Source organism: Cottoperca gobio, chromosome 24 (assembly GCF_900634415.1).
Source record: "Cottoperca gobio chromosome 24, fCotGob3.1, whole genome shotgun sequence".
In the NCBI taxonomy this organism is placed as follows: Eukaryota; Metazoa; Chordata; class Actinopteri; order Perciformes; family Bovichtidae; genus Cottoperca; species Cottoperca gobio.
Window position 1 is genome coordinate 20,230,978 of NC_041378.1, and position 24,259 is coordinate 20,255,236.

Consider the following 24,259-nt stretch of genomic DNA (forward strand, 5'->3'; position numbering starts at 1 on the left):
CATTATCAATGCAAATAATCTCCAAATGTTTCAGCCCTACTACTAACTATAAATAAACAAACAGTTACAAACATGACTGGACGTCAGAGCAGGTCTCAATTTCTGTCTGACATTAAATCCCAGACTTCAGTGAGTGACCTTATTATTTACAGTAAGACGTGTGTGGCTCAGTTTCTGTCAGCAGTGAATAAATCTCTTGTTAGCAACCAGCAACAGGATGCAATTGAGGAAGAGCTGGTAGTTACCAGCACAATGGCAGCACCCCGAGTGTGTGTGCAGAGAGGATGTGAGTGGCTGCAGAGCCTGGATCCAATCTGACCTCTCTTACTTTATTATCATCATTATTGTTATTATTATTATTATTGTTATTATTATTATACTACACAGACATGTACACAAGCTGAATGCTGGTTTAAGATAGTATAACGTTGAAGATTATATATCAGAGAGAGATACCTCTTGTTTGAAGGAGATCAATTTCTTTGGTGAGGCAGTCAATGTCAATCTGCAGTAACCTGTTTTTGCATCGCAACTGCTTCATTTCCTCAATCTGAAACACATGAGACATCAGCCGGTTAGTCGTCACACACAGGCAGCAGATCTGTCTCAGCAAACACTGAACCAAGGAGCTACTGAGCTCAGCAACATCAGACAATTAACCTCCTGCAGCCACTTTCCCCTCTGTTGATTCAAACTGTTATAGCCGGAAGAACAGCTGACTCAACAAAAAGCTCAGAGCGGCACTTGATCTGAACCTGAGGGGTTTCAACAAACAGCTGCAATTCAAACATAAACATGAAGCTGCACAGAAGATCAATATGAAAGACATGTTCACTTCATGCTTTTTTTGTTGTTTTGTTTTTAACTCTCACTGTTTTAGCTTAGAACCAGCTGTGAAGTGAATCTGAGAGACTGTGTGCTCTCTCTGTCAGTCTGAAACTATGAATATAAGTATATCAGCCTCATAGCATCACAAACAGATGCTGTAATCATCAGTTTCAGGGTGTAGGAGCATTAATGTGCCATGAGCAGGAACCAAGAATGGCAATATGTATATATTTCTCTCAGTAATAACCAGAAGTTATAAAGAACATCTCTGATGACGCTAATAAAATCATATTGAACTTCATCCATCCATCGTCTACCGCTTATCCGGGATCGGGTCGCGGGGGCAGCAGCTCCAGTAAGGAACCCCAATCTTCCCTTCTCCGGGCCACATCCTCCAGCTCCGACTGGGGGATCCCGAGGCGTTCCCAGGCCAGTGAGGAGATATAATCTCTCCACCGAGTCCTGGGTCTTCCCCGGGGTCTCCTCCCAGCTGGACGTGCCTGGAACACCTCCCTAGGGAGGCGCCCAGGTGGCATCCTTACTAGATGCCAGAACCACCTCAACTGGCTCCTTTCAACGTAAAAGGAGCAGCGGCTCTACTCCGAGTCTCTCACGGATGGTGGAGCTTCTCACCCCATCTCTAAGGGAGACGCCAGCCACCCGTCTGAGAAAACCCATTTCGGCCGCTTGTACCCGTGATCTTGTTCTTTCGGTCATGACCCAGCCTTCATGACCATAGGTGAGGGTAGGAACGAAGATCGACCGGTACATTGAGAGCTTTGCCTTCTGGCTCAGCTCTCTTTTCGTCACAACGGTGCGGTAAAGCGACTGTAGTACCGCCCCCGCTGCTCCGATTCTCCGGCCAATCTCTCGCTCCATCGTCCCCTCACTCGCGAACAAGACCCCGAGGTACTTGAACTCCTTCACTTGGGGTAAAGGCTCATTCCCTACCCGGAGTAGGCAATCCACCGGTTTCCTGCTGCTTTGCCACTGTGGAGTTGTTTGACTACCTCAGTGACTTCCATCAGGGAAATTGTTGGACCGAAAGTCCTTCTCCATAGCTTCTCCGAACTTCTCCCACACCCACTGCTTTGCCTCTGACACGGCGGGTTACCGCCCCTTGAGGCACCTAAGACCTTGAGACCACAGCTCATCACCGCAGCTTCAGCATTAGAGGTTTTGAACATCGCCCACTCAGGTTCAATACCCCCAACCTCCACAGGGATGTCTGAAAAGCTCCGCCGAAGGTGTGAGTTGAAGATCCCCAGGACAGGGGCTTCCTCCAGACGTTCCCAGTTCACCCGCACTACCCGTTTGGGTTTACCAGGTCTGTCCAGAGTCTTCCCCCACCCCTTGATCCAACTCACCACCAGATGGTGATCAGTCGACAGCTCCGCCCCTCTCTTCACCCGAGTGTCCAAAACATGGGGCCTCAGATCAGATGATACGATTACGAAATCGATCATTGACCTTTGGCCTAGGGTGCTCTGGTACCACGTGCACTTATGAGCATCCTTATGTTCGAACATGGTGTTTGTTATGGCCATTCCATGACTAGCACAGAAGTCCAACAACAAACGACCGTTCGGGTTTAGATCAGGGAGGCCCTTCCTCCCAATCACGCCTCTCCAGGTGTCTCCATCGTTTCCCACGTGTGCGTTGAAGTCTCCCAGCAAGACTACGGAGTCCCCTACTGGAGCCCCCTGCAGGGCTCCATTCAGGGTCTCCAAGAAGGCCGAATAGGGGCATAGGCACAAACAACAGTCAGAGTTTTCCCCCCATAACCCGAAGGCGTAGGGAGGCGACCCTCTCGTCCACCGGGGTGAACTCCAACGTAGCGGCGCTCAGCCGGGGGCTAGTGAGTATTCCCACTCCGCCAAGACGCCTCACACCGTGGGCAACTCTGGAGAAGAATAGAGTCCAACCCCTATCCAGGAGTACGGTTCCAGAGCCAAGACTGTGCGTAGAGGTAAGCCCCACCAGATCCAACTGGTAGTGCTCCACCTCCCGCACTAGTTCCGGCTCCTTCCCCCACAGAGAGGTGACGTTCCACGTCCCCAGAGCCAGCCTCTGCTGCCCGAGCCCAGCGGTTTTTCCCATGAGTGGTGGGCCCACAGGATGGATGGATGGGAGGCACCACGTAGCTTTCTTCGGGCTGTGCCTGACCGGGCTCTGTGGCAAACTCGGCCACCAGGCGCTCGCTGTTGGGCCCTCCCTCTGGGCCTGGCTCCAGACGGGGGCCCTGGGCTTCCTCCGGGCAGGGTCTCTCCTTTCCTTTCCCTTTTTTTCATGAAGTCGTTTTTGAACCATATTGAATTTGTTTTTTTTAATTGACTGATCTGCCGATGAAAGATGTTGGTTTTCCCTTTCAAAACGTCCCAGCTTTCCTACATTTTTGCTGGTGTTAGTACAAAATATGACTTAATTATAACACACTAAAGCTGATGATAACAGTAACAACGATAAATATCACAGTTTGTTAAGAGCCATACCGTATAACTGCTATGTTTGACTCCCCAATTCTCTCCTCGCATTATGTATTTTAACTGTCATTATCAAATCAGAGAAATAAAAATCTGAAAAGGTTCACAATGGACAAATGTATATCTTTAAAATCACTAGATTAAGCTTACAGAAGGAATTTGGGAGGCCGAGTTGGATCTCTCCAGCCGTCTCCTGGTCAGGTCGTTCTCCATCTCGTTGACCTCCTCTTTTAGCTTCTCCAGCTTCTTCTTCTTCAGCTCCAGCTCGTGCCACAGCCTCTCCATACGGGCCTTCTGATGGACCAGCAGCGCTGGAGAACACACAGAAAGTCACAGTACTGTCATTAACTGTCTCCTCATCATTTACTCGTGAACAACTACTGAAAAATGTAAACATCATTTGGCATGACACATAATTAAAAGAGGGAAATTAATTCAAGGATTACTATATTGAGAAACTCCCCATGACTGAAAACTGCAGATCAAATAAAAACTGCTGATACCAAACCCTTTCTAGGAAATATGCTGTGGATATCCAGAACTGACACATTTTCAGATACACCACACAATGTTCTCTGCATACACTAGTCAAACCAGTTTGGAGCATAGAACCAGCTTTGTGTAAGGAAACACACCAATCTGCATTTCTTCACCTATTGTGGTAACAACAAGAGATCAGACATATCCCAGTGTGCAGATCGCTGCAGGCGCATTCTGCAGAGAGTTTAATACAGAACCGTCACAGCGCACATGTTTGGCTCAAGTCTCTACAGCATGTTTCCCATAATTCATTACAGTTCCTGCATCTGTTGACATGTTGGAACACTTCCTACAGACCTTCAACGATAAGCTACACGCAAACACGGCTTAAGGGAAGATGGTCACTTGTTCTGTGTGTGTCTCACACACACACACACACACACACACACACACACACACACACACACACACACACACACACACACACACACACACACACACACACACACACACACACAGTCATAATTTCTTTGTTAAATTGTTAAGTTTATTGTTGGCCGCTTGACATCCTCCTGGATCAATCTTTTATATGTTGACAGTATAATGTTTGTCACATGGATTGTCTATGTTGTCATTTTTTTTATCTTGTTTATCCTGTACACACGTCATCTACTGCACGCCTGTCCGTCCTGGGAGAGAGATTCCTCCTCAGTGTCTCCCTGAGGTTTCTAACAATTTTCCCCCTTTAAATTTGGGGAGCTTTTCCATGTCCGCTACAAGAGTCTAAGGACGGAGGGTGACTGAGGCAAATTTGTAATTTGTGATATTGGACTATATAAATTACAGTTGGATTTCATTGATTTGAGTAAGATACTGTTTAAGCCAATTTTGCTATTTTTGTCATTTTAAGTTTTAATGGTTGTTTTTGAGATTCAGGCATTTGGGGAGGCAACAAGTCACATTATCATTCAAAGGTTCACTGAGTGATCGGGTACACATTGGACTAAATTCATTCTTTTCTAAAAACTTACATCTCATGTACATGTCTAAATTTAGCTCACAGGATGTAGTCTGGCTGTGTGAACCCACAATAACACATAAAAAAAACAAAAAACCGTGTCCAGCAGGAATACTTGCAGAATCAAAAGGCTAATGTATTATGGCACCAGCTTTTATTTTAGTCATCCAAATACACTGAAAGACTCACTTGCCAACCAGAACCAGGTAATTACAATAATGTAATTCTGCTGTCAAACAGTAAGAGCTACAGTTCTGGTGTAACACATTCATGTTTAATTAACAGTTATGTGGTGACAGGCGTGTCTATCAGGTACAGTTTTCCAAGCTAAAGCAGAGAAAGTATGAGGACGGTGTGCTCATGAGGGTCAGCAGCAGACGAATCATGCCCCTGCGCTGTGAAGCCCCTCTTGGTGGTAGTCACAGCAGGACAGGAGCCACAGCCGGTGACTCACACGTAATACAGTCAAAAGCCCAAAAAAGGAAACAGCAGTGTGCTCTGACACGTTTGACTCACTACAGAATCCAGCAGTCTCAGGGGTCGTCGGAGCAAACACAGCATTTAGTGTGGAGGACTCACACTACCGTCATCACAGCGGCCCGCCCTGAGCCTGGCACCTCTGCTTTAATCTGACAGACATGCAGAGCAAGTTTCTACACTGCCTGAACATTACTGACAGCAGCAAGTATACACAGTTTGACTTTTAATCACACAGTATACTTTATAGTAAAATTACTCTCTTGGTAATGGAAAAAGCATTTCGACCCACTGCTCATAACAAAAAACCGTGCATACTATCACTCTTAGTGAAAAGGGCTTTGAAAATGGCTCTATTTCCCCTTATCACTGTGCACCCTTTAGCCTTTAGACTTGACATTTGCTAAACAACCAATAAAAAGCAAACGGCTCTAAGACATCAAAGGCCTACTTGATGGAGGTAAAGCATTGCTGCACAGTTTTGTGTTTTGTCCAAGCTGTGAGTGTTAACTCGTTATCTAATGTATGTATCCGCAGACTTGATTGCGTGAGAGCTGATCTGTGAAGAAGAAATGCTAACAAGTATAGTAAAAAAAATAAATAATATTGTATAAAAGGTTTTAAAAAGTTTGTTTATTTATAATATACTGAACTTCTGAAGACTTACATTTCTGATATTTATTTATCTTCTGTCGATTGTTTTGACTGGGATCACGATCAAAGTGCTGATACTCAGCAATGCTCACCTTGTGTGTATGCTGCATCATCAGAGCCCATGCTGAGTCTGCGCGGCTCGCTTGGCCTCTCTCTGTGTGGCGACAGCGGGTCTGAGAGATGGAGGGGGTCGGGCTCAACAAAGTGGTGGTCTGAGGGGAGACTGAGGAGGTTGTTGGGCTCAAAAGTTGGGGACACGACTCCAGGGGACACAGCCGGGGGCTTATTGGGGGACACTGTGATTTTAAAAGTGTATTTGGTATTGGGCTGAGTCACTACAACACGTGGGGAGGAAGCTGTGCCTCCCCCTCCTAAAGAGGCACGGGACTTAGGTGGATGATGGTGGATATAGGCGGGGCCCATGCTCACTTGGCCCCCCATATTCCTGGCCCCTGAGGGCCCCTGCATGGGAGGATTGGCTGAGATGTAGACTGTGGGAGGGTTCCTACCCCCACTGTCGTCGCTGGAGGTATTGGCAGAAATGTAAAACTTGGGTTGGGAGCGGGAGCCGGCTGAGGCTATGATGGCCTCCTCAGAGGGAGCAGTAGCAGCAGTAGGCGGGCTGGCAGAGATGTAAACAGTGGGCTGGCTGCGGCTCAGACCTGGGCCTCCGATGGAGAGAGGGGTGGTGGGGACCGTAGCCACTCCAGTTGAAGAGGATGAAGAGGAAGGGCAGGAGGAGGACGTGGAGGAGGAGCGAGGCCCTCCGCTAGTCCGCAGCACGGCTGTTGTGGTTGTGGAGTTGCTCCTCTGGGGAGATTCAAGTTTGATCTCTATTTGATTCTTTCGCGGGCCAGTGGAGATGTTCTGGATGTTGTACTGGCTGATGGTCGACAGGGAGGTGGGCATGACCGAGGAGGAGGAAGAAGAGCATGAGGAAGAGGCCTGGCTTGCAGTGGGAAGAATAGAGGGTGCCTGTGGGTTTGTGGGGGAGCTGATTGGCATATAGACGTGAGAGGTCTGGTGCTGTGAGGTATGTGAGGAGGAGGCGTGCTGAGGGCCGGTCCAGGAGCCGGACAGGGAGGAGGGGTGTGAGATCTGGTAGATCTGCTGCTGAGGCTGGGAGGTGGGGCTGTACTGGGCCCTCCCTCCCTGTTGCTGGTTCTGCCGGCTCGTAGCAGACTGGCTAACATAGGGCCGGATGTAGATAGAGTTACCCTGTGGACTGCTGAGGCCCGATTGTGGGCCGCCGTGTATGTGTAAAGAAGTGGGGGTGTTCCGTCCTGTCTGGATATGGGGGGCTAGCGTCACGGTAATGGGGTTGAAGCGTGGTGTCTGTTGGACACCCATAGTCGTTCCTTTGCCACCCAGAGGGTAGAGTCCCAGGTGCTGTGGAGGCTGCGGTTTACGGGTGGGCTCCATCACACCAAATACATTGATGCTGGAGGGCACCTGCACTGGGGCTGACTGTGGCTCCTGCTGAAAGAAGTCACTGTTGGGGGCCTGGCCTGTCTGCAGGGGCCCGTCACTCAGGCTGTGGGCCAGAGTCCGACTGCCGTTCATTCTCAGGCCGTCCCGAACCGGGGCCACATGCACATTCTGAGACTGTAGGCCCAGGTTCAGCTGGGTCATGTGATTACGAAGCCTGATGAAGCTGGGGTCGTCAGAAAAGCTGATGTTTCCTTCTTCACTGTACAGGTAGCCCGGACTGACCTGGGACAAGTATTCACAGCAGGCGTCTAAGTTGTTGTTGTTCTGAAGAAAGAGAAAGAGAAAGAGACAGAGAGAGACAGACAGAGAGAGAGACAGACATAGTGAGACAGACAGAGAGAGAGACAGACATAGTGAGACAGACAGAGAGAGAGACAGACATAGTGAGACAGACAGACATAGTGAGACAGACAGAGAGAGAGACAGACATGGTGAGACAGACAGAGAGAGACAGAGAGAGTGAGACAGACAGAGAGAGAGACAGACATAGTGAGACAGACAGAGAGAGACAGAGAGAGTGAGACAGACAGAGAGAGAGACAGACATAGTGAGACAGACAGAGAGAGACAGAGAGAGTGAGACAGACAGAGAGAGAGACAGACAGAGAGAGAGACAGACATAGTGAGACAGAGAGAGACAGACAGACAGAGTGAGACATAGAGAGACAGAGAGAGAGACAGACAGAGAGAGAGTGAGACACAAAGAGAGACTTATTATCCAATATTAGTGTTTTATTCATACCTGATTTTAATTAATTCTGTCAGTAATAAATTGTGACCATGTACATTGTTGAAATATTATCTATTATGTAATGGTTTATAAACACTTACTGCTTGTTACGCATCAACCAAAACTTGCTAGTAGCGATAAGTATCTGCAATAAGCGAATATCCGCTTTTACTGGGTTTTACTCTCCAGAAATAATCCTTTCTGGTGTCAGATGTTTGAACTTGCCCACCTGCAGGACACACTGAGAGACAACACCCTCTGGGACTTCAGGGAACTTCTGGCGCAGGTCATGCAAAACCTGAATGTCAATCTGGTGGCTTCCCTGGGCCATTCGTATGTTGCCAGGTCAGGACTGCTTTTTCTGTTAAGCGCACTGGGGCGTCAGTCGTGGCAGCAAAGCACCTTTATCTTGAACATCTTCTAAATTGAGACAAAGGAAAAAAAAGGAAGACAGCTGATGAGAAAAAACATTCACACAGAATCCAATCTTTCTCTAGTCCATACTCATCTGCACATAGTCATGAGCTGGTGAAGTTTGTGTTTCGTTATTATTCAATGAGAGTAACATCCGTCAGACATTTGAGGTTGTTGATTTCATTATGCCTGGGTGCTTTCAAAACATTATAATAGATGAAGCCCTCCTCCACAAAGAGCTTCTTGATAAAAGAGTAGCAGAGGGAAACTACCTCGGACTACTGAGAAAACCAGCATTTATTACTGATCTTAACTTCAACATTCCAAGGGCATCAACAAGGGTACAAGGGGAGGTCTGGAGGAAACATAAATATCTGTTGAACTCCGACGTAAAGCAGCTTTGCACAGCAGTGGATTCCCGACAGTCACTGTAGCACAGAGATAGAGCTGCAGGGCTCTAAACCGTGTTTGCCCTGACGGCAAACATACTGCTCATACAGTGGAACTCGCTAATGAATTTGGAGTTCAAAGCAAGAAAGTGTTACTCAGGCTGGGTTAAAGAGAAGACGGAGACGCTTCTTCAGCCACGACGCAGCGCAGCCTGGAGAGCAGCGGACAGCAGAGCGACAGATGTCAGCTGTGCCTGTGATATAAGCTTACCTGTGTTAGAATAAAGCTGTGTGTGTGACACTACACCTCCTCTCTGTCATCCTTATCCCTGACTGTGGACAAGAGCGTCCACAACCATCTATTGGGAGAACTGCACACTATAGAATATGACAAAAATAGGCCAAAAAAGTGATCCATCAAAAATTGACTTAAAAGGACACAAAACTGCATGCACACATGAAATCTCCACACTTCACAGTGCTGCTACATAATTTGGAAGTATTTACAGCTCATACAACTATAAGAAAACATTTACCTTCCAAGCTCTACAATATTCTGTTATGCGTTTTCATTTGGTATCATTTAATGTTTGTGACATAATGGGGCGGATGCTAGCATAACTTCTTACCTTAATGTCACTCAAAAAGGGTAACTTGGGTGACCCAAGTCCTTTTACTATGTCTTACTGCACCCACATTCCCTTTCAGACCAGAACAAGGACAGAGGAAAGCCAGAGTGGTCAATTATCAATGATTTAACCCTGGTTTTCCAACCTGGGTTTAATGTTGGATGACAGCCATGTGTTGTGTTATCCCACAATTGTCTTGTAACCACACTCTTTGGAAACATCTTCCTGTAGGAGGTTCAGATATGGCGTTCAAAATAATGTGACACACGAAACAGACCCTGTTCAGCTCTACGTAGGTCAAGTGAGAAGCCTCTTGACAACAATCTAAATCAGATAATGTGAATTTTGACGACAAGAATGTGCTTATTTCTGCCAAGAAGAATTTATCAGAGCAGCTGTGTATGATTCAAACTATGAGGATGTGTACTGTCATAACTGAAAAGCTGGATCAGTCAATGCTTATTTACATTTTTTTTATATATTTTGCAAATACAAGGAAATCGATCATTTTGCAAATATGCCACCAGACTATGTAATTCATTTTGCGTGCGTTTAAAAAGAAGAAGCACAAAACGCAGCATGGAGAGAGCCTCTAAATCAGGGGTGGGGAACCTCCGGCCTCTGGGCCATATACGGCCCGCGAGACCATTTGATCCGGCCCTCGAGGTAACTTCAATATTAAACGAGACTGTCGTTGACATCAGTGAACGCAGCGTGGCGAGTGTAAAACAGAGAAAGCTGAATGTCGCACTTTCCAGGAGAAATGGATGAACGATTATTTCTTTGTGGAAGTAAAAGGCCAGTGGGTCTAGGTTGTGTGGACGTACTTGCGTTGATGAAAAATAATCTCGAGTGTCATTACTGCACGAAACATGCCGAACTGCACAAGCTGAAAGGACGAGTGTGTTTGGATAGAGTTAACGATCTTCGGCGGAGTTTGGCCCAACAAGCAGCTCTCTCCAGAGCGGAACATACAAACATGGAGAGAGAGGTAGACCACCACACCAAGAACAGACTATTCCACCACTGCCATTTACAATACTCACTTTTTATAATTTGTGCAATTATCACTGCCATGTGCAATATTCACTTTATTTTCTATCAACCACTTGGTACTTATATTATTTTTTATTCTATTTAATTATTGTTTACTGCCTTTTTACTTCATATGTTCTTTTGCTGTGACATTTCCCAGTTGTGGGACTAATAAAGGATTGTTGTTTTCTGATAAAACGGAAAGATACATGGATAAAAAAAGTTGCTTTTTTGCACAGCATAAAAGAAAAGTGAAATTAATGGGCTGTGTCTTAAAACATTTTGGCAGAGGTTATGATTTCAATAATTAGTACGGCCCTCGAAGGATGTTGTAAAAAGAAAATGGCCCTCGATAGGAAAAAGGTTCCCCACCCCTGCTCTAAATGCAAGAGGAGAGCAGTTTATGATATCTCAGAGGTTTAGAGCAAATTTTACTGCCTTTAGTAAAGCATTTTCCATCTTAAACTATTCAACTTCATCCTCCACTTTTGGAGCCTAGTACATGATCAGTTTACATCTACCTGTTTAAATTACAGGCCAGGATGAGACAGTGCACAGTGCACAGAGCCAGAGAACAACAGTCCACCATTCAGCTGTGCTCAGGAGGCTGGGCAGCTCAACCATTGTGGGAGAGGAAATTTATTGGCAGCTGACCCAGTTATAGGTCAACGGTGTGGTTAGATTGTTTCCTGGCTTCAAAAACAAAAAGATCCACACCTCTTCACTGTACGTAATTATAGGTCTGCGCCGGCCCATGGGCAGGGGTGGCTCTGAGGGGGGCAGAAAGTCCTTGCTGTCCCTGGAGGAGCTGGTGGAACAGGGCCTGAGGCAGCGCTGCTCTGCCAGCAGAGATAGACACAAAGCTTCTATTGCTGAGGTTGTTACTCACTGTGCCAAAGCATTGACCCACAGTCCCACTCTCATTTCTGGAAGGAGCAGCCTGCCATGCTCCATCAATAGGCTCATTCACTCTGAGTGAATGCACCTAAAAACGTCCAAATTAATTAAAGCTTAAATAAAATGTATAAATAATCAACATCAGAACATTGGCAGAAATCTGAGCCCAGCACCTGGCGATGTACCCCTTACAAAACTAGCTGTAAACTAAGGATCTACACATTACTGGGAATAAAAAACAATACACAAAAAAACGTCATGCCTTCAGCGTGCAAAGACTGGATGCTCTGATCATGATTGTTTGGGACAGTACTGATCTAACCAAATCTTCCAACCAATTTACGGAAATAGTTCAAATATGATAAACATTGAATACAGTGGAAACTACTATCAGAAACATCCTCTGCAGCTTTAAGGAGCAACCCAGCAGCACTATATGAAATGTCTAACTGCTGTGTCTTGGTCCAGCAAAATGTTACACAAGTTAGGGACTAATTGGCAGTGGACGCTGTAGAGGGCTGCTGGCAGACGCCCCAGCCCTGGACATTCTCGTGTGTGTGTGTGTGTGTGTGTGTGTGTGTGTGTGTGTGTGTGTGTGTGTGTGTGTGTGTGTGTGTGTGTGTGTGTGACCAGTGCACACACTGACACGTGCATACATGCACATTCACATTACTGCAGAGCAGCATAAGGTATGCATATGGTAACTGCTGAAAGTACACAAAAGGACCGATATCCAATCACGTGCATGAGTCATGATCTTATTTTCACAACAAAGCTGAAGAAGGTTGTAATGTTGCACCTGAGTGACACAAACAGAGATGTTATTAAGTCAATTCTAAATATCAAATGGTTATTTACAACCTGAGAATGCAGAACATGCAAACAAAAACAAACCAAGCGGATTACATATTGAGCCATTAGGTTTGTCGGACTACATAATGTTGGCAGATTGTAATGAAGATAGCAGCCCTGAGATGCACTACTCATATACACTTGTCGTTCTTAAAGAATGCAACTTGATTCATAATTTTTTTTTCATTCAGATTCAATGGCTGAAGAATCACAGGCCATACCTTGCCTCCCACGGAGTGTAGGAACGCACAGGCTTGCATGGAAACTTTACAGAGAAGAAACTAGTCTCAACATATGAGCTTTTTAAGTCATCACAAAAGCTGTGACCAACTGAATCAAAGTGATTTCCCACCATATTAATGTCACAAGTTCAACTAAAATAAACTTTAAGATAAACAGCAACTGTGTCATCAATGGAAACTTGAAACAGTTGTGAATCTTCAACAACATTGTCTTCAAACATCCTGAAACTTCATCTTGAAAGGTCAGGCCAAGATGAGAGCTTAAATCTTGAATCGTATTACCAGGTTATGTGAAAAATTCTCCATATTGATGAGACAAAAACAATTTAAATTCATCATAATAACGACAACACTAGTAGACAACACATATAGTGCAAGTATGTTAGGCTTATACATGAAGCAGTTTTTGCTCCGGGAAATATCTCCAGAAGACAAACAAACCACCCTTTATGTGTAGAACCCAAATTGCACTCAACTGTGCCATGAAGCCCGAGCCTCACAGTGCACACATCACAGGAATCAGCTCTGCAAGGCAGCCTGCTCGGCTTTTAGTTGCCCACTTTTGAAAACAGGGGTTTGAGTGTTTGTGTGCAGGCGTGTGTGTACGTGCGTGCGTGGTGGTGGGTTGTCTGTGTGCAGGAAATCAAAAATTCTTCAGCACCGCAGCCCCGCAGCTGGTGGTTTATTGGAAGCAGGCAAGGGCACCAGTTCCCCAGGTCGACCAACTCCTCACAAGGCACTGTGGGAAACTGGGTGGTCTTAGAAACATGGAGGAGTTACCCTCTCCTGAGTTAGGAGAGAGGCACATAGTCAATGGACTGCCAGTCCATCTTTTGGTTTCACTGTAAACACTGTAAATGTCAGGTAAAAAAGCTGCCCGTCTTGGCCGTGTAAGGAAAGAGGAGGAGAGCTGTAAGTAGATGAAGTTGTTGGGTGCTTGCTGTAGCTTGCTTTTCTGTGTGTGTAAATGTGTGCTTGCTTGGGATCAGACACTACTCGACCGACCACCCTCCCTCCCTCCTACCACCTATTCCAGCACAAGATTTGTGGGCAGCAAAATGCAGCTCATCTACCAGCTTCTAAAAGCACAAATGTGTGTTTATCATCATGAAGCCTGACAGCTGCTTTCACCTGCAGTCACCACAAGCACAATGTTCTCAGGCCTTTCATCGATTAACAGGCCTGATCAAAGCTGTTGACTGAGAATAGTGGTTTCCCAACCTAAAAGGGGCTGCATAATAAACGCAAGAGCATTAACAAAATAGGAAATAAGAAAGGAAAACAGACAGATTCACAAACTCTAATCTTTGCTTTTTTATTGTGAAGTATTGAATAGTTCTACTTATTCAGGCTTCTACTATTTAAACAATCTGAGAACAGAGAACATCCCTCTTTGATTGAACCGCTCACAACTCAGATGTATTCAACACTTGCTCCCGTGCCTATACAAAGACTCTTCTTTTTGGTGGCCTAACACCTGCTATAAGTCGCCACATAGGAAATGAATGACAGGCAAGTTTAATACATCCTGTGGAGTTCTCATTATAATTGATCAATTTCTTACAAACACATACTGTGTATACATCTTACAGTCTTAGAAAGACAGTGAATGTTTCTCATCTTAAACATCATGTAAGATTTTGCCATTACAAACAAGATTTTACATAACTACAGGGATTTTTAAACAACAGCTAATTATGCATATTTGAAAAGATTGCCATCCGAAGTCAGCTTCATTAAATCAGTTTTAATTTTTTTAAGTTTCTTGTCAAGTTTTAATACCACAGCCTTTGGAGATGTATGCCTATATTTGCTGACCTGCTAACTCTGGAGAGAGCACAAGATAGAAACGAAAATAGAAAAGAGTTAGTCCAGTCACCCCTTTGTTATGATTGATTCATGGGACTACTATGAACCATCTTCCAACTCCATGTTTACATGAGGAAACAGATGAGCAGAAGGTCAGCTAACCATAAAGGAGCTATGTAAGAGATGCAGAGTTAAAACATACACAATTTAAAGAAACACACTGCTATAAAGATGCACATGTGTGATCTACATTACCGACTGAAAATTAACATTAATATTGTACACCACAAAAGTGATTCCCAAGCAGACTGATGGTAAATAAAACATTGCTTTGTACTGGTTAATGTAGTGGTTCCCAAACTTTCTGTGGCCAAGGCACACCAAAGACCAAGCCAAAATCCCAAGGCACACCTGTGTTCAAATCTGGACAAAATCCCCTCTCTAACACATAGTATCACTGTGTGAACATTTATTTAGCCTAGTCCTTGTAAGAAGCTATTCTCCTTCACACTAGCAGAGAGCCTTTGATGGGTCACACTCTAATATTTCCCACCATGCGCAAATGGCTAAAACGATTGTTTTAGTTATATTTAGGACAGAGCATATAAGACCTATTGTTTCTACATTGTGAAATAAGTGTGTAGGACAAAGTAACGATAAAGTACAGTGTTTCCCTGCGCTATTTACATTCTCTCCTCTGCTTCGCGAAGGGCGGAGCTCCGCTTCAGAACCCACACACTTACAGTCAGAGACAGAGCGGAGGAAAGGTAAGGATAGAACTTCAAAAATCTGCACCACGCACGGACCACATCCAGCCCAGGCAACGACCCCCCCAGAGCAGTAAACCTAGGGGAAACACTGACGTAAATTACAAATCATTCATAATTGTTAACCGTACAGTTAAATACAACAGGCCTAATTGTTTCAAAATCCCACAGCACACCGGGATTTGTCTCACGTCACACCATTTGGGAACCACTGGGTTAAGGCAAGGTGATGTGATAATGATAAACTCTACTGCTTTGCTAAATACTTTCATCATGAATAATCATCTCAACATTTTTGTAATAATATTTATTTAAACATCTATTCACAGTGGATGTAATTAGGAGTATTGCCTCCCTTTATTGTGATACACCTACATTTACAAGTCGTACTTCAGTGTGAATGAATAAAACAAGTGACATCTTAATTTCAGTCAAACTACTTATTTCAATATGGCGGAAGTACAGAAACACTGACTATAATACACAGTGTTACTTAGTTCAGACATGAACCACCCTGACACACAGTAAGAGCAACAGGAAGACTGCTCCATAGTTGATCACAGGAGGCTACATCTGCACGTACGAGACATATTCACTTTTCGTCTTTCTTTTCTCAACAAGACTTTATTAAATAGAAATACTCATATTTCTATCCATTCATGCGAGAGAAAAGAGGATTTCATTACATTTATAATTTCTGTAAAGACGGACTGGCTCATTCTTTGGAAATAACTAATCTCATTACAGGCCATGTAAGCTAATTTCTTTCAAACACAACCCCAACAACCACAAAGGCCTTTAAAGCCTGACCCAGCTCCAGAGATGCCCAAAGCACCTTGACTGTGTCAAAATGAAAGCCAGCGATCTACATGCCCTGCTGGGAGTACTCTAGTGTAAGCCAGTGGGGCCAGTAAATACAATCTCACAAAAATGACGTTTCAAAAACAGTACCGTGCACTATGCAATCTTTATCAAGACATAATCAGGATTAATATTCTTGATCACAATATATTTAAAAGGTATGAATATACCCAAAAGGTGCAGCTGTTCAGTGGGAGGCTGTGCAACAATCATCTCCTTCTCCTTGCTTTACTCACCTTGGGCACAGTACATATAGTATTTCAGGACGAAAGCCTGACTTCAAAATAAAAACCTCAGCAACATGAAAAGCATTATCCTAAACCAGTAATCTTTTTATTTAATATAAAAAAGAGGGTGTGACCAATCTACAAAGCAAAAATTAATGAAAATAAAAAAAAAGGGAAAGCGCATAACAATAGCCTCAGCAGGGCACCGTGCACCGTTTTCCCTTACATTGTGGAAACATTAATTGCCAGCTGACAAGCCCAAACACAGCCTCTCATTGAGCAGGTATAGTATAAATCTATTAACTAAACTTTACAGGTTACATGATAGAAGGTACTTTTCCAGCCATAAAACATTCAGCAAAGCAGCAGTATCCAAACCTTGTGACAATGTACGTTAATTTCACATCTTGTTGGGATAGCCTTTTTTGGAAGGAGGCAACACTGTTACAAACTGTGTGCATTCCTTGCAAGTAGTGTAGTATTCTTCCAAATAATGCCACAGGCCAAGAGAGGGGTGGAGATTTTATCCAACCAATCCAGGCCGAGACAATAGGAGAAAAAAAACGTGAATCATTAAAATGGGTATATAAAGCAGTTGGATGCATGTCTGAGCACGTTATATCACAGGACAGCACAGTGCAGCAGCAGCAGCAGCGCTCTGGCCTTACCACACACTCAATAACTATTGGCTCTTTGCTCCATATATTTCTATTTATTATTCCCACTTCTACACTTCTCGATGGATCCTGTTGTATTTGGACGGATTTTGGTTTAGTCCAGAGAAAACTCTTCAGATCTTCTTCCAAAACAACATGCTCCAACAACAAGGTGTGGAACAGCAAATAATGGAAAACACTGAATGCAGGATGCAGACAAAACACATTTTGCTGGCGAGCACCAAGAAGGGTAGAGCAGACAGACAAAGGCATTTTCCTGTCTTCTGAGAAGGCTGACAGAGTAAAGCAGCTCCAGGTCACCAAGCCAGCCCATGCTCTTCAACCCAACACAGTCCACCTATCTTTTCACGGATTCTGACAACTCTGTCATCTTTTACAATCAGTATATGAACAAGTATAATTAAATAAATTAAAATGTCACTGTTTTTTTATTTATTATAGGGTTAAGTAGGCTGCAATTAACAATTATTTTCATTGTTTATATAATTATCTTCTTCATTAATTGATAATCATTTAGTCTATTTCACGTCTGAAAATAGTGAAAATGTCGATTACAGTTTCCTAGGGCCCAGGTGATGTCTTCAAATGTCTTGTTTTGTCCCACCAACAGTCCAAACCCTGGAGATGTCTAACTTTAATAATATTAAACAGAAAAAAACAAGCTCACATTGGAGATGCAGAAACCAGAGAATATTTGGCATTTTTGCTGAAAAATAATTAAATGAGGAATCAATTATTATAATTTTCTGTGTTTTGACTAAACAATTAAATCAACTCATCATTTCAACTCTAATTTATTATACACACACACTGGTCATAAAAAACTAAATCCACTTTTTCCACTCTATGTGTCCGTTGGCACTGAGATTATTGATAGATATTTCAATATGTAATCCTAGACATATTACCACAGATCATTTAGAAACTGAATGTGTTAATGACAAGCAGCTAAGGTATAAACTCAACAATGTTACAATCATCAACATTTCAAATTAACGTCGGTGAAAGCAAATGGGCTTGTAATGTTTTAGAAATAAATATTTCTCCCATGGCTAATTAAAGTCTTTAAGTGAGAACAACTGACCAGACATAAGCCAACTGTTGGTAAATTTGGGTGATGGCAGGTCTGTTTGTTGCCTTTGGTAGCAGGTAATCACTGGAAGCCTAACGCTGCCTACATGTGTTGGTCCAAAGCTCCCATTTAGCAGCTGTCAGTCAAGTAGTAATTATAAAGCCACTGTGTTGAGCTTCCGAGGGTGCCCTCACAAACACAGAGGATGAATACAGGAGCTCTAGAATGGAAACAGACTTTACTTACTGCTAACTTTTCACTACGGTGCAAATGCTCATTCTGTGAATATAGGTTTAACCTCTTAAGGGGTGGGGGAATTTATCCGAAAATACCAACAAACGACATACCCAAAGTAAATTAAAAGCTGCTCTTCAACCATTTGCATGATTTGTCTCTTTTAAAAGATAACTCTCTTATTGTTCTTGCAAAACAGTGAAGAATCACTCCAAGTGCTTCTGGCACTGAGTAATAGTGGTCTGAATATACTGAATTTGAAGAAAATAAACTCCGTCTGAATTTCTTTGTTGAAAAAGATGCCTGTAGGTGGTATAGCTGGTAGGTAAGAGCTGGAAAACACAATAGAAACATAGCACCAAGTGTTACCAAGTTCAGGTTAACATTTTAGAACAAAGGCACAAAAACTTAACTTATTAAACAAGTTTTTCTAAGAGTCACACCAGGCGTTCACAAGCTGTGCATTTGGAGATATTATAAAATGTATTGATAAAAAGGCCATAAATAACTATTATATACCCAATATTCCCTGTCAGTAGTAATGACACAAAGTAAGTGAAGTATAAACACATTCTTTGTAATGTGTTTTTTTTGTATTTTGATTATAATAAATACAATTATGAAAAATAAAATAAGATTTGTTTAAAAAAACCCATTGATGACGTATGTCTATCTCTTCCGCATTTCATTGGCTACACGATACGTCAGTCAACGGGAGACTCGGCTGCTGCTGGCTCAGTCTGTAAACAAAAGAAGAGGGCTGGCACCTCCTTATGAAGTTGACACTCATTGGCTCTTGATTGGCTCAAATGAAGTATCAATCGAGAGGTCAGAGTTCAGCATCAGTCTTAGAAGCATTGAAAGAACGCAGAATGCTGGAGATATTGCGTTTTTACCGTGTATGGTCACAAAATTGTACACATCGATCAGCTGATTTCAAAGATTGCAACATTGTTCATGAGCTTTTGACGATGTTCATGATGGATATATTTTTACTGGAATCGATCTATTGGACCTCTGCAATGACACAGGAGTGTTTTTTTCATTATTATTACAGGATTATTATGAGACTTCATAGGTGAGTTGGCTCAAAGTTATGGTTTTGATTACGAGTTTGCTTGCTAGTTTGGGATGCCTATTGTACTTACTGTTGCGATTGTGATCTCAAAACCGCTTGTGGCACTGCGTAACAACTCCATCATGGCTGACTGTAGGGAACACAGGGCAAGATACAACCTCCTGTGAAACTGTAAATAAACACCTGACGGCCGTCCCGCCGACCTTTAGGGACCCGGACCTATAATCAGTAAATTATTAAGGGATTTTCTATTTTAACCGGCGCAGCTTTTCTCGCTTTTACGGCACTGGTTTAGCGGTTCAGGAAACTCACAGACCAATTACATGTGAGTTAAGCCATCTCACGTGATGCCACTCAACCAATCAAATCTGTGCATTCCAACCGGCAAACATTGCGACTCTGAATACAGACAGGTGAGAGGCGAGATTTTTCTAAAGCTATTTTATTTATTTTCTCTATTTTATTTTTAATTGCAACCCGAGAAGAACACAAACATATCTACAGTATTATATATATCTGTATAGTTCAATGCTAAGTGACAATAAGTATTGTCAAAATGTTTTTGAATTGTACTTTCTTTATTAGATTTGACAGTCAGTTGTTGATGACATGCAGACGTTGATACAGCTACTAGGCTACTTCAATATATATCACACTAATTTATGATTACATAAATATGATGATGATGATATGATGACATTATGATGTTCCGGACCTTTGCTTGAGGAAATGTTCTCTAACTGGACCTCATTGAATTTTAGTTGAATACCCCTGACTTAAAAGGAACGTTCATGTTCAACTGTTCAAAATGGTGGTTTAACAGATTTAGCTGGTTGCTGTGTGTGAAAATGCAGCAGGCAGCCAGACGGGTGGTAAAGGTACTTCAGTGAGCGTTCACTGATCACAGCAACACCGCAGTGTGTGGAGGAGCTCCTGAGTCTGTCCACAACAAGCAGTCGTACAGTGACTCATGGACATGTGGCAGAGTCAACCTGCTGGCTGCTACTAAAAACATCGACATACCAGCTGAGTTGTTAAGTGGAAGTGAGGGTTGCACAAGCAGCCCTACAGTGAACTACATTTATCAGGTACAGAACATTCAAAGCTGACATAACTAAACTGAGAGACCGGCCACTGCCCTGCTCAGAACAACACAACTGTTCCTTTTTGTTATTTTACAGACAGACAGACGCCAATGAATTGAAGGAAACCCAAGTTATGTGAAAACTGATCTGATAGCAGTGAGGGTGGGAAGGACATGGACTGGTGGGATTAAAAAAAAGGTTCAGAAACAATTGGTTCTGATAGATTTTCTGCCAGCAGTTTCTAAGGCTGCTCGGCTTTACTGGCCAGCTGCATGGCAGCAGATTCCTCCATTCCATGATTCACAATTATAGATTTTTTGTCCGTTTCAGAGCCATGGTTACCCGACATACCATTTCTGCTGTGCATTAAAGGCTGCTTACATTTGGGAATTCATTGGGTTACCTTTAGCTTAACATCAAACCCATACAAAATCATGAATCTTTAGCACAATATTAAGTATTTAGATATGTACATTAGCAATTAAGTACCTATAACATTGGAGGAATTGTGCAGCTTTGTTATGGTTATAATTAATTTATCTTATCAATAATCAGATGCAAGGCTTTGTATAGGTGAGATTCAGAGGAAAATGGTGCAGTGTATTGGCCGTTAACCTCTTACAGTGTGGACGGCCCGTAAGAGGGCCTGCAGGGCCCAGCAGGAGTTTTATTTTGCCACGTGTTGCGTACAGTCCACCATGCTGGATGTGGTACCCATACCATACCTTATTAGAAAGCTTAGAATCTCATCTATTTAGATTTTGAGATCACAATCAGCTCCTCAAACTAGCAATTAAACTCAAAATCCTAACTTTTAGCCAACTCACCTATGAAGCCTCATAATAATCCTGTAATCAGTAATAATCCCAAAAAAAACCACTCCTGTGTCATTGCCAAAGGTCCAATACATCGATTCCAGTCTAAAACATATTGTACGTCACATTTTTCCTTGTGCGATGCGAGGGTCTAAGGACAGAGGATGTCGTAACCTGTACAATCTGTAAAGCACACTGAGACAAATGTATAATTTGTGATATTGGGCTATATAAATAAATTTGATTTGATTTGATCGATAAAAGCCCATAAACAGCCGTTACAATTTTTGAAATCAGCTGATCGATGTGTGGGATTTTCCATTTATACTCAGTAAAAACTTTATTCCGGCGCATGCAGAGCTGTGCGTCTGAATCCAAAATGTAGAGCGGACTCTAAGCGTTCGATTGACACTTCATTTGAGCCAATTGGAGCTTCCATGCGTTATCTACAGCCTTCAATAGCCAATGATTGTCAACTTGATAAGGAAGTGCCAGCCCCTATTCTTCTGTTTACAGACAGAGCCAATAGCAACAGAGTCTCCCGATGACTGGCGTATCGTGTAGCCAATGAAATACCTAGAATTTTGATACCCTATTTCAATGTTTGTTTTTGTTTTTTTTACAAATGTTAATTTTTTTTTCAAAATAGTTCATAAGGAAATACAAAATAAATTACAAAGAATGTGTTTATACTTCACTTACTCTGTGTCATTACTACTAACATGGAATATGGGTATATAAAAGTTATTTATGAGCAATACAAATAATATTTTATCAATAAATATTATAATATCTCCAAATGCACAGCTTGTGAACGCCTGGTGTGACTCTTAGAAAAACCTGTCTAACAAGTTAAGTTTTTGCGCCTTTGTTCTGAAATTTTAACCTGAACTTGGTAATACTTGGTGCTATGTTTCTATTGTGTTTTCCAGCTCTTACCTACCAGCTATACCACCTACAGGCATCTTTTTCAACAAAAGATTCAGACGGAGTTTATTTTCTTCAAATTCAGACCACTATTACTCAGTGCCAGAAGCACTTGGAGTAATTCTGACTATTTTGCAAGAACAATAAGAGTGTTATCTTTTGAATGAGAACAAAACCATGCTTATGGTGCAAATGGTTGAAGAGCAGCTTTTAATTTACTTTGGGTATGTTGTTTTTAGGTAGAGGTTAAGAGACTTTTGAAAGACATCACTAACATATTCAATAAATGGAGGTTGACTAATACCTGGTTTGAAGTCTGGTAGCTTAACGGTGTTCTAATCTAGACCTTATCCCCGAGGTAACAAATATGCATACAAAAAGCCATACATACCAGAGGAACTAATTAATTCTATAGCTGATTCATTTGCAAGTTATTTCTTATGTAAAATACTTTTGTTACATCTCTAATGACCTTTAATCTGCATATATTATACAATCTTCTATCAGTTTAAGTCATTTTAAATTAAAAATGCAATAAATGCGATAGTTCCAGGTTCCCAAATGTGATAGGTGGTTGCTAACATTATAGTAAATTGAATATTAGTGGGTTTTGAACTACTGGTTTAGTTTGATATGTTTTTTTATTAGGAATGTAAAAGATGCACAAAAACTCAAAATATTATGACACAAAAATCCCAGATGATTGCCCTTAAAAGCATTAATAGTGGACCTTGTGGAAAAAACAAACAATACATGGAAATATACAATAAGACATTTGATAAGGTCCTCTTAGCTTCTAGGATATTGTGATGGGCATTCTTCACTGTTTTCTAATCTTATATAGACAGTTAATTAACAATGCATTATTAACCAGCAACAAAATAATGAATACATTTAAAAAAAGAAAAGAAAAAAGTTTGTTGTCATACATTTTCTAATTTATTCAAATCAACCAAATAGTTCAATACTAAGTCATGTCCGCTGTGGTTGAGAAGGTACAACCTTCATTGGCATGAATTTGTAATAGCATATTTCCCCCAGAACATTTATAGCTTTCAAAGGCCCCACAACTTCAGCACCTGAGGAAGGAAAAAACATTTCTCAGACTCAGCTGGCCTTGGATTCATACTGGTGACCTCCCTGTCCACTGTAGATGGAGCTTGGGTGACAGTGCTATCTCGCAACACTCACTGCGAAGCAATTGAACACAAAGAGACGGCTTGCACTCAGGCGCTTAGTGATGACATGCCAAGTATGCACCAGCCAAATCTTCACTCTTTATTGCCTTACAAAATGCACTTACTTTATGTCATCATGCTCTTTGAAGCACACAGACAGCGGGACATCAACAACACTTCTGTCTTTGGTCATCTCATTCCATCATTTCACTCTACCGCTCGTGGCGCTATCGGGTCCTTACACACAGGAAAAACCTCAGACAGGTATATACAGATGCTGCATCAGATTTAGGTGAAGCCTAAAACAGGGCAATGAATACCTAAATCTGAGCAAACTAATCTATAAACGTCAAATATTTAAGATAAACAGTTTTCTTATCCATCTGAATGAATTTCCCCCTTTATTGAAAACATGATGCTTTCAGATTTCTCCAGACAAAAAAGAAAATCTATACTTAACATTTATTCCGAATGGCCCCTGACATGATAAGGTTCATTCAAAGTAAGGAATTGTAACCAGCATAATTCCACACTTTCAAAAGGTTGTGCTAAGAATATGCATTGGTGGTGCAGAAGTAGTTATCGATGCATCCCTGCTTCAGTGTATTGCTGGACGTCTGTGTGCATGGCTGAAGAGAAAGCCCTCTGACGGAAATGCTTCGCGCAGCTGTTAGGAGTATCATTCTCCACCTTGAGGCCAACCAAAAGACAAATAGCAGCCAGGTCATGTGACTCCTCTGCTGCGGAGATGCCATTAGATCTTATTCCAGCCCTCTCAAAACATTCAAGTCATACTTGTCTCTTTCATCAGGGTAATTGACTTGTAATACAACTCCATTTAATATCACCACAACTATCAAAAACTAAGGCCTAGTCCACACAGGTATTCTTTTTCCTCATCGTTCTCAAAA

General features: G+C 42.5%; 1 protein-coding gene across 2 annotated transcripts in view; it reads right to left on the reverse strand.

Moving 5' to 3' along the window:
* Positions 1 to 24,259, reverse strand: part of tab2 (TGF-beta activated kinase 1 (MAP3K7) binding protein 2) — a 37,591-nt gene that overhangs the window by 3,901 nt on the left and 9,431 nt on the right. Inside the window, exons 2-5 of one of the 2 annotated variants that reach the window (XM_029462917.1) lie at positions 8,390 to 8,580; positions 6,033 to 7,695; positions 3,462 to 3,622; positions 457 to 550 (exon numbers count right to left, since the gene is read on the reverse strand). In XM_029462917.1, coding sequence (XP_029318777.1) covers positions 457 to 550; positions 3,462 to 3,622; positions 6,033 to 7,695; positions 8,390 to 8,491 — 2,020 coding nt within the window. In that variant the 5' untranslated portion in view covers positions 8,492 to 8,580. The other variant, XM_029462918.1, reaches the window with a different exon arrangement.